Source organism: Thermobia domestica, chromosome 14, assembly GCF_964235325.1.
Source record: "Thermobia domestica chromosome 14, izTheDome1.hap1.1, whole genome shotgun sequence".
Lineage (NCBI taxonomy): Eukaryota > Metazoa > Arthropoda > Insecta > Zygentoma > Lepismatidae > Thermobia > Thermobia domestica.
This window is the reverse complement of record NC_137467.1, coordinates 120,143,302-120,156,769: the sequence shown is the minus strand read 5'-3', so window position 1 is coordinate 120,156,769 and position 13,468 is coordinate 120,143,302. Positions and strand designations below refer to the sequence as shown.

The 13,468-nt window shown below is 34.9% G+C and overlaps 1 protein-coding gene across 4 annotated transcripts in view; it reads left to right on the top strand.

Moving 5' to 3' along the window:
• LOC145670295 (uncharacterized) overlaps nt 1-13,468 on the top strand; it is a 244,463-nt gene that overhangs the window by 124,963 nt on the left and 106,032 nt on the right. For all 4 annotated transcript variants that reach the window (XM_081738762.1, XM_081738760.1, XM_081738759.1 and 1 more), the window contains one exon: nt 5,644-5,791. In XM_081738762.1, coding sequence (XP_081594888.1) covers nt 5,644-5,791 — 148 coding nt within the window. The remainder of the gene's footprint in view (nt 1-5,643; nt 5,792-13,468) is intronic.

Sequence of the window (13,468 nt, the reverse complement as noted above, 5' to 3'; positions counted from 1 at the left end):
AGACGATGGAGGACATATCAGAAGTCAATATGAATGGTTGTGAGCAACTAGTACGGATTTCTACCACAAGGATATTTTCAAACTACGAGAAAAGGTGTACAAATGCATGGAAAGAAATGGAAAATGTTCAAAAGTAAAGGGTAAGATGTAGTATTCTTTTGTTTAATAAAAGCAACCATTACATATGAAAAATTGTTGCTCATTACTTTCAGTACGAACCTCTTGATCCCTGATAATCACTTTTCCAGTCATCAAACCGTTGATGTTCTTTCTATTACAATAATTTTTGTACATCTGCTTCTATATTAATATTCGCAGGATGTTCTGACTTTTTTTTTTTTTCTCCAATACCATAAAACAATAAATGCCTTGAAATTACAGATGTATTATTCGAGTTTCAGGTAAAGCCATTCATTCTCTTTTTATATAAGCAGTTAATAACATTGACTGTTCGACACTTTGTTTTTTGATACTAACTCCTGATGAGTCAGGCTTTTGCTATGAAAATGGTAACAGTTGGAGACCTACATAGTTTTGCATGTAGATTGCACATATACCAGGCCTTGCCAGACATAGAATAAACGTCCTAATTCAACTGGAAATGAGTCGATTATGGAGAAAGATAAACAACAATCGTAGTATTGGGTATGCCGGAAAGGAATCAGCTACATTAATTATTTCTTCAATTGTGTAGTCTATTGTTACAAAATTACATTAACCGATAATCACCCTCGTTACTTGTCACTTTTCAACGACCAATTGAAAGCAAAATCCCATTTCTGAAAACAGGTTTTATCCTTTGAAGAAAGAAAGAAAAAAAAAAAAAAACTCCTTACCTTCATATTGAAAGAACGCTGTGTTGTAAGGACAGGAATAGGTTGTTGCCAGTTGGCGCCAGCCGGTTGTATGCGCTTCATATGGCAGAAGTAGAACTTAATCTAATTATACCCAAGTTGCATATTTTTTTCTTTATTTTACAGTCAGTAGTCTGGCAATATCGAGATGCAGTATTACGATTTTCCAGTTAATAAAGGTTACATGTGGTTAACGGTGCTTGGTATAATAGCTTCAATTCGTCTCATGAGCTCATAGTGAATATTTCTGTGGATATTTCACCATACGTACAACTGAACTTTTTTTTTTTTTTTTTTTTGGAATGAAGCCCATCTTAGGAGTTGGTATTTGCTTTGAAGAAAGACAATTTTACTTTCTTCTTTTTACCTTTCTTTTACACAGAATGCATTTCCCACTACCACTTACAATTGAAAAGGGCTTTTTTCCGTCTTAACAATGCTTTGAGAATCATGCATCTCTGCTTTATTATCCGATTTTTCATGAGCTAATCATGTAGCCGGTTTGTATACCTTGCCAATTTTGTGTAAGTGTTCTTGGACAGTTGCCCACGATGGATTGAGTTCCTCACATAATTCTTATATTGTTGGACCTGAATCTGACTCAACTAGACCCTTCATCTCTGTAATTTGTCTTCTGGTTTGAGGACAATACTAGAGACTGTAATTGCTGTTCAAATCTCTTAAACTATCACTGGCATTTGTTATCTTCAGTACATCTCTCTATGCAGCTATTTATCTGTATATATCTCGAAAGAGCAAATTATAAGTGGTCCCAGTAGCGATCTTTTCTTGACAAGAAAACAGTATACAAGGTCACAAAAGAGTTCTTTTCACTTTTGTGCTCTCTGTTAAGAAATAAGTGATATTGAAAATAAGTTTTTCATAGTAAAAATCATACCTACTATTAAAATAATAAAGGTTATTATGTTTCAGTTTTGTTGATATATCTGCTTACCATTGAAAAGCTACAAAAATAATCGAATTGACCAATTTCCGGTACACCCAATACTTTAAGAATGATTGCTTAATTTCAAACCGGAACTTCGAACAATTGACATGTCATTTACTAGCAGAAATGCACAAATGGTAGTTAATATTAAATATGCACTATTACGTAATCTTGAACTTTTGAGTACACGGAACTGAAAATGAAAAAGAAAACGTTATTTATGTAATGCGTTCGTGGATGTGAATATCGATGCCATTTCATGTTTTAATTCGAAACAAACAAGAGCTTCAAGTCATAATTATTTCTATTACTTGAACTTAGATGAATTTACGTTCGTAAATAATGTTTTGTTGACTACCAATCTGATCTGTGAAATGAGTTGGTAAAGCAATTCAGCAGGATCTGAATTGCATTTGAAATGCGTTTCTGTAGCATTTTAAAAATGTTCATAAAAAATATGTTCAATTATTTCGTAAAATTCTAGAATGTTTTTGTTTTGTAAAATTCCCTGTAAAAAACATGTACATAATAAAATATCTTATAAAACTAATATTTTATTTCTCCTGCTGCTACTAGTATTTAATTCTCAATACATGAAGAATTTCGTTTCAGGAAACCTTTTTTCTAAAATAAGAAAAAGTCTGTTAGCACATCCATGTGTTTATAGTAGTTATGAATCTGTGAAATGTAAAAGCATTCATGGTATAATTACTTAATCATATCTTTTATTTTGAATAGCATGAATTATATATAACCCGTTACACTTGGTGCAGTACATTTTTATTTCAACTACCAAAGAAAATGTACAATTACTGACAAATATGTGATTGTTTTGAAGTAGAAATCCGTTGTACGAATTTCTTGTATATATTGGCAAAAATAAAATAAATTGTAAATTTTGTTATTTTATTTGCTAATCCATTATTACTTTTCAATTAAGAGATTATGCTAATACTATCAATTATACATCTTATTTTATTATTGAAGGAAAAAGAAAATTGTGTTTTTCCTTCTAATTAGGAAAATGTATAAATTGTGTATAAATCATATTGATTAAACCTTAGGATGTAATGTTACAGCATTATGGGCTTTTTTTTTTCTCTCTTTATAAAGCAGGCTCCATATAACGCACTAGACCAAGGTAGAAATTTAAGGATCGTTTTATATTAAGAGTAATAATTATAACAACAATTAGTTTGCATAATTTTAGTTTAGAACTACTCACATTTTATGATCAGTTGAAAATAATTAAAATTTAAAAAATAAATAACTGTCCTTCGCTCAAAAAACCTACAAGTCACATTTTAAAAGATTTTATTTTTCCATCCGTTGAGTAAATTTTCTTGTTCTTAGCTGCAAGTTGTCTTGGTAAGGCATCAAAGACCTCTTTTTTTTCTTTTCCTGTGGGAGTTTACTTTGAGTTTCCGTGAATTAAAACCCAACCCAAAGTATGAGATACTTTTGAAGAGGAAGAACATCTGTTCCACGCACATTTAATAACGTGGAGAAATTTTTACTTGCTCCACATATATGTAGAAACAAAAGCAGGGGAAATCAACATCATTATATGCCGATTTAGTTAAAAAGTGACAACTCCTAAAACATTGTAGAATTAAGTCGATTCACAAGGAATAAAATAAAAACTTTATTTCTGTAAGTTCCATGTAGTGTTGTGTTTAAGGTGAAAAAATACAGTTTCTTCATACTTAATCCAGTATTGTGTGATGAAACGTAAGTATAATTTTCTTCATATGAAAAATACCTTATATTGTAGCTATAACAGCTTTAAATGTCTTAAATGATGTGTGTTAATGATCAGAGTGATTAATAATAATAATAATAATAATAATAATAATAATGAGTATGTGTTAAGAGTTGATAAATTTCTGCTGTTCGAGCCAGATGCTAAGATTCTTTTCAATTACTTAGCATAATTATATTTGTAGTAAAAGATGAATCAAGCTCTTAATTTTATCACTTACATGATCTTTTGCAATTCTGATGGATCATCATAGGTAGTGTACATTGTCATAATGAATTGTAAATCTGCTGTTCTTTTACATTTTTTAAAAAACAGATTTGAAAATGTTAAGAACTTTTAGCAAATAAGAAATTTCAGATCAACGAAGTTAATCATGATAAAAGTACAGTTCATTCGTAAGAACGTTATTATTATTATTATTATTATTATTATTATTATTATTATTATTATTATTATTATTATTATTATTATTATTATTATTATATACCTTTAAAATGTTCTGTCGAGTTCTGACTCTGCTAAGGCCAAAGCAAAAACATGAAGAAATACCTAGAAAATCAGTGTTACAATCAACAGCAATAACCTGCCTCCAGTACTTAAGCTGTCTGTAAATCACAAGCTGGTAAATCTCAGCGAAATAAGTTGTCTAGGGTAGGAATTATCGAAGATGGGAAACCGTTGTCCTGGCAGATGAGCTATCTAACGAATGATTAAAATAGTAATCTTGTCTATGCAATGTCCAGAAAGTACAGGAATTTATTAGTTTCCCAACCAAGTTGGGTAATTGTTACTATTAGCCTTAGCAGTATGTGGCATCGAACTGGTTCCACAGTTGTTAATTTTACATGTATACGTTTAAATTTCAATGAGTAGACAGTTACGTGGAGTGCCTTGGTCAAGTCAGAAGAGTTGGCGATACTCGATGCCTCGAGTAGTCTATCAAACACAGGATAACTTGTTGATCCATTAATAATTTTCTTTGCCAGCCGGTGGTGACTGCATAGTAGAATATCGTAAAGAATTCACTATTCATTGCACTACAGAACCATTCAGTAACATATCCTTATTCTAACGAGACAACGAAGAAGCAATCATTGCATATATCCTACAGTGAACTTCTATGGATTTCATCGTCCAACAAAGTTATAGTTCCTAATCACTTGCGGTAGCTATTGAAAGCTTTCTGCACTGCAACTAAAATTTTGTGTGAAGGTCTTAAATGTCTGATTCTGACCAGTTTGAATAGCCACCTTAATTGCCTCTAAGACTTGTGGACAATCTCGTACGTAGTGCATTCTGGAGAATTCATCACCGTTCGTAAATACATTTAACCACCATTATTTTGTCGACTTATTTACTACATTCCAATGTTTTTTTATAAAGCAGTGTTTGTTCTCAGTTTAAACTCGTAATAAAAACAGACTAGTAGAGCTCTGAGAGTCCCATGTCTGACTTGTTCTTAATCATCTGTCCATTCAGCTGGCGACTACAGCAAACAGGGTGTGAGAAGTGCAACGCACATATTTCCTTAAAAACTCGAAAAGGTATAGGGATTACGTCTAATGCCGCCACGTGAGAATTCGACAGAACGTTTTTGGGGATCGTGTAATAGAAGATAGCAACAGTTTAAATATATTTCTTTCTGACTATTACATGCAAAGAATTGAACGTAAGTATAATTATAGTAAACAGTAAACTTGAACATCATATCAAAGGAACACCTCCAAGCATTGACTACAGTCAGTGTGCAGTGTCGAAATCTGGATTGTGAACAACAATTGAGGACTAGTGAAGATCACAATGCTGTGGATCAGAGGACAGCGATTCCAGGGATTTTCCTTGAGTTAACCGTGTATATGCCAAATAACTTTTGTTCTTAAATGTAAGTTTTATTTTTCTAGGTCTTATGTATTTATATATTTGCATCTACAGCAAGAGAATACAGTAAAAGCAATTCTGTATTTAAAGACAGAAAAAAATCACTTGCTATTTTGAAGCAACTCTCCAGTTGGAAGATAAAAGGCAGTGCTGTAAGCACTCTAGTTTTTTCCATAACAACACTAACTTTTTACTTCCAGAGCCATCAATCACTGTTGATGAAATATCTAAAGATGTGGATTTACGGCAGTTATCTCGTTCTCCTCCTACAGTTAGTAAGAAACGACCATCGGTTGAGACTGTTGACCAGCCGCCTACCAAGAAGAGTAAAGAAGACAGCTTCCAAGAGTAAGTTATGTCATTTTTTTAAACTATTGTTTAATTATGCGTTCTAATTTTATACTAAGTTCTAGCTTGTATGATGTGAGCAGCCTTCCAAATCCATCTTTTTCACCTCTTTATAAGTACGGAGCCTATATATAATTTCTTAACTGTTCTACGAATGCGTTATAAAGAGCGCTCAATAAACTTGCTGGAACTATTTTGCAAACAGGATCTTCATATGAATCTCCACAATCTGAAGCACTCATGATAAAATAATTCCCTTTAATGTAGAAACTTACTAAGTTCTACGAACAAGAGTAGGAACGTCGCAACATTACTACAGACCATATATCGTCATGTTATAGTTCCACAAATGACCATTTCACTTCGAGCTCACGCTCATTTGGACTTGCGCATATTAATCTTGTTGGGCTTGCGCTTACTCGGACTTACCACTGAATGAGGCTGGACTTAACAAATTTCAGTAAACTATAGCTTGTGCTTCCTAATCTTAATGGACCTTGGGCAGTTATTGCCAAAGCTTAAAGTTCATCTTTTGGTAAGTAGAGGTTGAAGCCGTATGAAATAAATACTCTTACTTCTACTTATTTATGTTCGTGACTGTAGCATAATTTATTATGTTCCGTATTATAGCATGGTACATAATATATATCATTCCATGTTAATATCATTTCAGAATTAAACTTGTGGTGTGTGTGTGTGTGTGTGTGTGTGTGTGTCATAATTTACTTAATACTTTAGTAAGTTATTTTAATGGTAATTCCATTTTAAATGTCTCAGTGTTTGTCTCTAAATATTCTATACTTTCTTCAATAGTAAGATCTTTACAATGATCGAAATTTCTTCCCAGTTACGCAGTTTTAGTAATTTGTTTCAAACATAGCATAGGAATAAAGCTCAAGACTTCCAGCATTCTCTCCTACAAGGGCTGGATAAAAGATAATGTCAGTCTTGTTCGTACCTGGCTTTATGCACAGAAAAACATCTGTTACACTTCTTCCATGTAATCGCCTCCCACTTCTATCACCTTCTACAACATGTATGGAAAGCGTAGTACACCGTCAGCGCATCAAAATTTCTTAATATTCTACGAGGACTGCCATGTGGCACGGATGATGGTTTCTGTTTTGTTGTAGTGCTTACAGCGAAAGTGCTCCTTCATTTTGGCGAAAAGATCATCACAAAGTTCCTGAAAACATTGTTTCGCAGTGCGCCGTCATGTCTTCAGTTTTGATCCATGTATGTTGTTTGTCTTTCAAAACGCATTGTTATTGCACTTCCACTCTCCTCCTCTACTTTACGAAACTTCTACTTTTGACCGAATGACAGTATAATGGGCACTGAAATATTTGCCTTCGCTTAATAACTAATAAGATAACGTTATGGCTTAGGAATGTGATTGTTCGTAGATACAAAAATAAAACCTTTCCATTGGATGTTACGCTCTGCTGAACCATCCAGTTTGCAATTCCACCCAGCTCGAAGCTCTTATATTAGCCTTTTAGTTTGCTCTACCCAAAAACCTCATTCATCTACGAATGTAGTTTACACAATTGGAACTTCACACCCGTAATTCAGTGTACCCCGTGAATATTTCCCATCCTCACGACGTGTTCCGTTTATCATACCTTTCGTTATCTTATCCATATGACATTCCATGACCTATAGCTATTGTGAAATTCTGCTTGTGTAACCCAAGTGAACCCGTTGGTTCGTCTCTTACAGAAAGATGCATTGAATGAAGAACGTTGTATGGAATAAATTATAAAAAAAATGTTTAATGGAGGCCTAAGTTTTTTCTGTAATGAAGTTTTACGAACATAACGAATGTTTGCAAACAAAAGTTAATTTGTATGTTTAACATCATTTTCACAGAGATGCTTGTAATTCAGTAAATAAGACTTTTGATATTTCATCTGTTTTATTTTATTAGAACTATCGTTCCATGAGAGATGTACTGTATTATAATTTGTTTTTGTTACATTATAATTTTATTTACCTTGTGTAAGAATCAAGTATTGTTAACTTTCAGTTTAATTTTGAATTTATAATTTTGACACATTTTGATGATTTATTAATATTATTACAAAATGTTCGGAATTGCATCTTTTCTATTGCTGGTGCTGTCCCTTACATGGGAATGAAGCAACTAGGAGGTGGATATCTAGAACACAACGTATAATGTTGCGGAAGGTACAACGAGCTGTATACGGAATGGAAAGTATTTTGTGCAGACTGAACACGGATTGCGAGAAAAAAGGTAAAATGTCTACACGTGGAAAAAGTAGGTGAAAGGAAGAGTAACAGTTGCTCTATTGGCCGAGTGGTAAATGTCTTCGACTCCCGAGTGTAGCGTCGTAAGTTCAGGTCTCACTGTCGACTATCATTTATTTATCTGTGTAAAAAATCAGTGACGAAATGATACTGTGTATCCATTGTACTGAAAATGGTAATAATTGTGGGAAGTGAGAACGGTGAAAACAGATTGATATTATCCTACGTGCAAAGGAGGATACAAAAGATATGCCCTAGATACGTGTAACTACATAGGGATCATACAAGACGTGAAACTTTAGAAACAAATATAGAGAAAAATATGTTTAATGCGGAAGGACAACAGAATAATCGAAGCAAAAGCATTCATTACACTTCGAAAACTTTATAAGTGATGAGTGTACACAGTCTATGGGTGATTGGACAACATTTTACGGAAAGCACTGCTGCACAGGGGTGCGGAATGTTCCAGGTTGCTCGTCGTTGTAGCTACAGGCATATTATGATTACAATAGAAAGATCTTAAACAAAGGATTCGTAAATTGGTTATATACCAACTCGAGAATGCTTAAGATGTTTTCACGGGATGCAGAATGAAATCAGTATCATGTGCAAGTACGTAGGAATGGATCTTAAGATAGAAGAACTTGAAAATTCTGAAAAATCGATCCAGTGGCTATATATAGGACGTAGCATCTGGGGGAATTTAGTAAAGTCAATTGTTTTGCCAGCTAGCAGTAAAGCTGCCATCTGTGCGTATTGTTTGAATAGAGGCCATGAATTCACGATTAATGGTATATGATTAGCTATATATAGTACCATGATGCATTTCCACAGCCAGGATAGCATATGATGTTTCCTCGTGATATGCGAGTGGCCACATTCCATGACCAAATTTTTAACGTCATAATGAAACTTATCCAGAAATTTGCCAGTTAGTTCCGCACAGAAAAAATGCAGTTCCAATGCGATAGTGCCATCTGCTCTAATTGTTGGGAGTTCGGTAAACGAATGTATCAAGGATGTTCCTGCCTGTACAATGCATTCGACACTCCTGGCACCTATTGGCGTCAAAGTACGCGTCAAATACAGTTCTTCTGTGATATTACTTTAATCCAGGGTTGGCAAAAACCATGGTTTTTATTAAAAAAAAAAAAAATTTTTTTTTTTTTTTTTGGTTTAAACCAGGTTTTTATGGTTTAAATGATTTGCTCTATATATTCATATCATATATGGACAGAAATAAGTTTGTTTCGCCTTGATGTTATTATGCAACAACCGGGTTATGCTGGAAGGGGTCACATAAGCTTAAAGCGGAATAAAAATCGCTTCTCGAGTTACATCCGAGAGAAATTGTCCTCCATTTGAACTCAGAACCAGGACTAATTGGCCACAAATGCGATACGTCTGCCGACTCACTCACGAAGGAATCCTGATTAAAAAAAAAAAAAAAAAAAAAAAAAAAAAAAAAAAAAGTTGTACTGATCTTTACATGCTTCTTAATATAACTGTCAAGAGTCATTTCAGAAGGACAAAAAGATAAACAGTTGCATAAGTGAAACCATTACACAGAATTACATATGAACAATTTCAAAGTATTACGGAGTACAGAAGAACTAATTTAGTTCAAGTTAGTTAACAACGACTTTTATTGGTCCAAATTAAAGAAATACACCGACTTAATCTGCATATCAATAAGAAAAGTGAATATAAAGATACGAATTATTTGAGTCCACTTTGGCTCAAACTCATTTATACATAGATAGATACCCAAGATACTTATTTCACTAAATGCCTCTCGTGGGGTCTGTATGACCCCCCCACACACACACACAAAAAGTACGGTTTTTTCGATGTATTTTATCAATAGCAAACATTGAAACGAAACAACATTTAAAGTTTTCTTCGATTGCAATTACATAACAATAATAACTACAACAAAAAATCACAAACATTTATAAACGTAAAAAAAAGTTGTTTTTGTAGTATAATCTTTTTGAGTAATGAATGGCGAATTTAGGTCTGAATATAATACGAATAATATACGGGAGTGAAACGTGATAACCCACAAATGTGTGTTCATCAAGATTTTACAAACACTTACACTTTTACGAACATTTTTTTGTTTTCTGGTTTAAACCAGCCAACCCTGCTTTAATCTACATTCAGGATAGAAGGTGAGTCGACATCTTTAGTACGTACGAACGCACGAGCATCGTCTTCCACTTCCTGTCAGTTTCTCAATGTTCGATGACTAAGAAATTTCGTAACGTCGTAACGCAATTCGGTTTGCGTGTTTAAAACATTGGATCCGACACAACGATACTTCAAATCGTGGTATCCGAAATTGTTTAATTCACGTACTTTTCCTTGCAAATCGTTCTTATTTAGGACAGTTCCGCGATCCAGTTTGAACCCTTTTCCTTTCAAGAGAATGCAGTTATAGCATAAAGTAACTGAAAATGGTGCAATTCTATGTAACTTATGTACCACAAGGATACATATTGTTCCTTGGACAAGCTTCATGTAATGTTCCCCAAGATCGCGTGGTTTTCCCCCTCGTAGACTTCTGACATTCCTCCATGTTAAAAGAAAAAGAAAAACTACTGTACACCAAACTCCGGTGGAAAGCTTGGACGATTTTCGACAGACAATAATTGCTGATTGTGAATCTGAAACTTCTGGAGGGAGGTTGGTTGAATGTCACTTTGACATGTCTAACAAACTAAGAACACGTGAAGATCTACTATGGCGAGTAAAGTTAGTGTTGCGTATAAAACTTTGAATTTCTGCTTCTATTGTATTGTGATATTTATTCTACTAGTTGATAAATATTCCTCTGGATGTCATTGCATCGAAGAATAGATAATTTCAATAATTAAACAATATGTAACAAAACAACATACAAGAAATACGCGTAGTATCTGATAAAATATAGAGAAGTTAGAGATGACTTAAGTGATTAGTAACTTGTTAACGCACAACAGAAAATTTAGCGACGACTGCTAAACTCATGCTATTGAATTTCTTAGATTTTTATCGGAGCTATGCAACAGAAAATATTCTGAATTCAATATATTAATAAAATATATAGGAGAGCTCCTTCGTGGCTAAGCGGTTAGCGTACGCGCCTATGGCGTGGGAGACCCGGGTTCGATTCCCGGCAGGAGCTCATGTGGTTCGGATTCCACGTTAATCAGTAGGTCCCGTCTCATATAGCCTCGCTGCTGAAAGGGACGATAAACTCAAACTCAACTCAACAAAATATATAGGTTCACAATTCCAAATAATAGTGCCATATTGTAATGGTGATTCTATATTACATATACAAAGTTTACAGGTGTTGACATTTTAAAAATCTCTCCATACTTATTTCATAACGTTAGATTTCTCTTCGCTTTAGGTGATGTAACCTGCAAATATTTTTGGAAGAGTAACTTATCCAAAATCGCTTACGTTATTAAGAAATTTCTTGAACTTATTTTATAGCTGAAGAAAGAGGGATTAGTTTTCCTAGAAAATGTTAATTCCATGTGTTTTGAAAATTTAAAGGAAGAAAATCGTCTTGGATCAGTGTACAATTGTTTTGATAATTACAAGGTTTGATGATCATAAATAGAAGTAATTGGATGAAAAAACTTCACATCAGCATACAATAACTATTTAACACTTATTCCTTGTGATATATCATTTATCTAGAATAAAAATAACACAGGGCTCTAGTTGGAGTCCCGAAATACGTCAGAAGCAATACCAAAAACCGAAGAGAAACTGCCGTTATATTTTACAACAAATTTCCTGGTAATCAAATATGAGTTAACCATTAATTATACACGGATGATAGTTCAATATTTTCAACAATAAATGATGAGGCAGCTTATCAAAATATTTGGCCAGATCAAAGTGAATTGCATTTCTTTGACTACCGGTGGTTTCGTAGTACAAAAATTGTTCGGTAATGGAAGAGCTTCAACATCCACATCAGGAAACACCGCAAAAACTGATGCGAAATGCTCAGCGAAAGAGTCAGCTAATAGTTTATTACTAGTTATTTTCGTGTTATCGTTAATTATACCCGATGACTTGCAATTGACAGAATGAAGATATCTCCAAAATTTGTCAAGAGCGATCCTTTAGTAGTTATCAGTTCTACCATAATGAATGCGTTGGTTCTCTGTGAATTTAAAAGCTTTCAATTGTAATTCATGTAAACAACGTGGAAGAAAATAGTATAACAATACAAGATTAAGTAATTTTGTATTAGTTATGCGCAGAATTCTTTACCTTTAATGAAAAAATAAGCTTTCTAATTTTTCTTGAAGAATATATGATAATTCCTTTTCCAAAATTCAAGGGTCATTTAACTCGAACGTTTGGAGTGCCGTATGGGCAGGAGACAAATGACGAACGTAGTGTGTTCCGGGATGTGTACGAGTCAGTTCAACGTTGCTGCGGTCCCATATTACGGTGTGTGTGACGAATAGACATTGTTAAAGTTATTGTTGTGTGAAATACCGCCCTAACGCAATATTTACGCGTGCAGAACAGTTTGTGTTTATGAAATTCCAGGTAGCACGATGGCGAAATGCTACGACGATTCACAGAGGATTAGTAGAGGCCTGTAGTGAAGCTGCTCTACCGTATCGCACAGTGGCGAGATGGGTTGCAGCATTTCAGGCGGGACGACAGTCAACAAACAAAACGCACGGTGGAGGGCATATGCGAACAGCTACGGACGAAATTCATCTTGCAAGACTACGGACACTGCTTGACGGTGATCGGAGCTGGACTTGTAGTGAATTGATGCTGAACATTTCTTTTGGATCAGTATTCCGCATGCTAACACAAGATCTTGGCATGCGGAAATTTGCAGCCAGATGGGCACCCCGTGCACTGACCCGAGGTTCAAAAGTGGCATAGGTGGGAATGTGCGCGCCTACACCTTCAGCGTTACAATGAGGAAGGTGATGACTTCTTGCACTGCATTGCAAGTGACGAAACGTGGGGAAGATCCTACGAGCCTGAATTGAAACGTCAGTCGAGTGAATGGCGCCACCCAGAATCTCCACGACCGAAAGAGCTTAGGCAAGAGCCAGCAAACGTGGAGGTGATGATAATGTCATACAACCACGAAGGCATTATCCTGTCACATCAAGTTCCACGGGCGTTACCGTCAATGCTGCATACGATGCTTCATACCTCAGTCACCATTTGCGACGAGTATTGCGGCGCAAACATGTCACCTCCTGGAGTCTGAACCAATTCTCCTACACGACAATGCCCGATGCCACACAGCCAATCCAGTACATACTCTGTTCCGACGATGGGGTTGGGAGGTACTGGAGCACCCGCCATACTCCCTGGATATGAGCCCCTGCGATTTTGATCTTTTCCCAAAAATGGAAG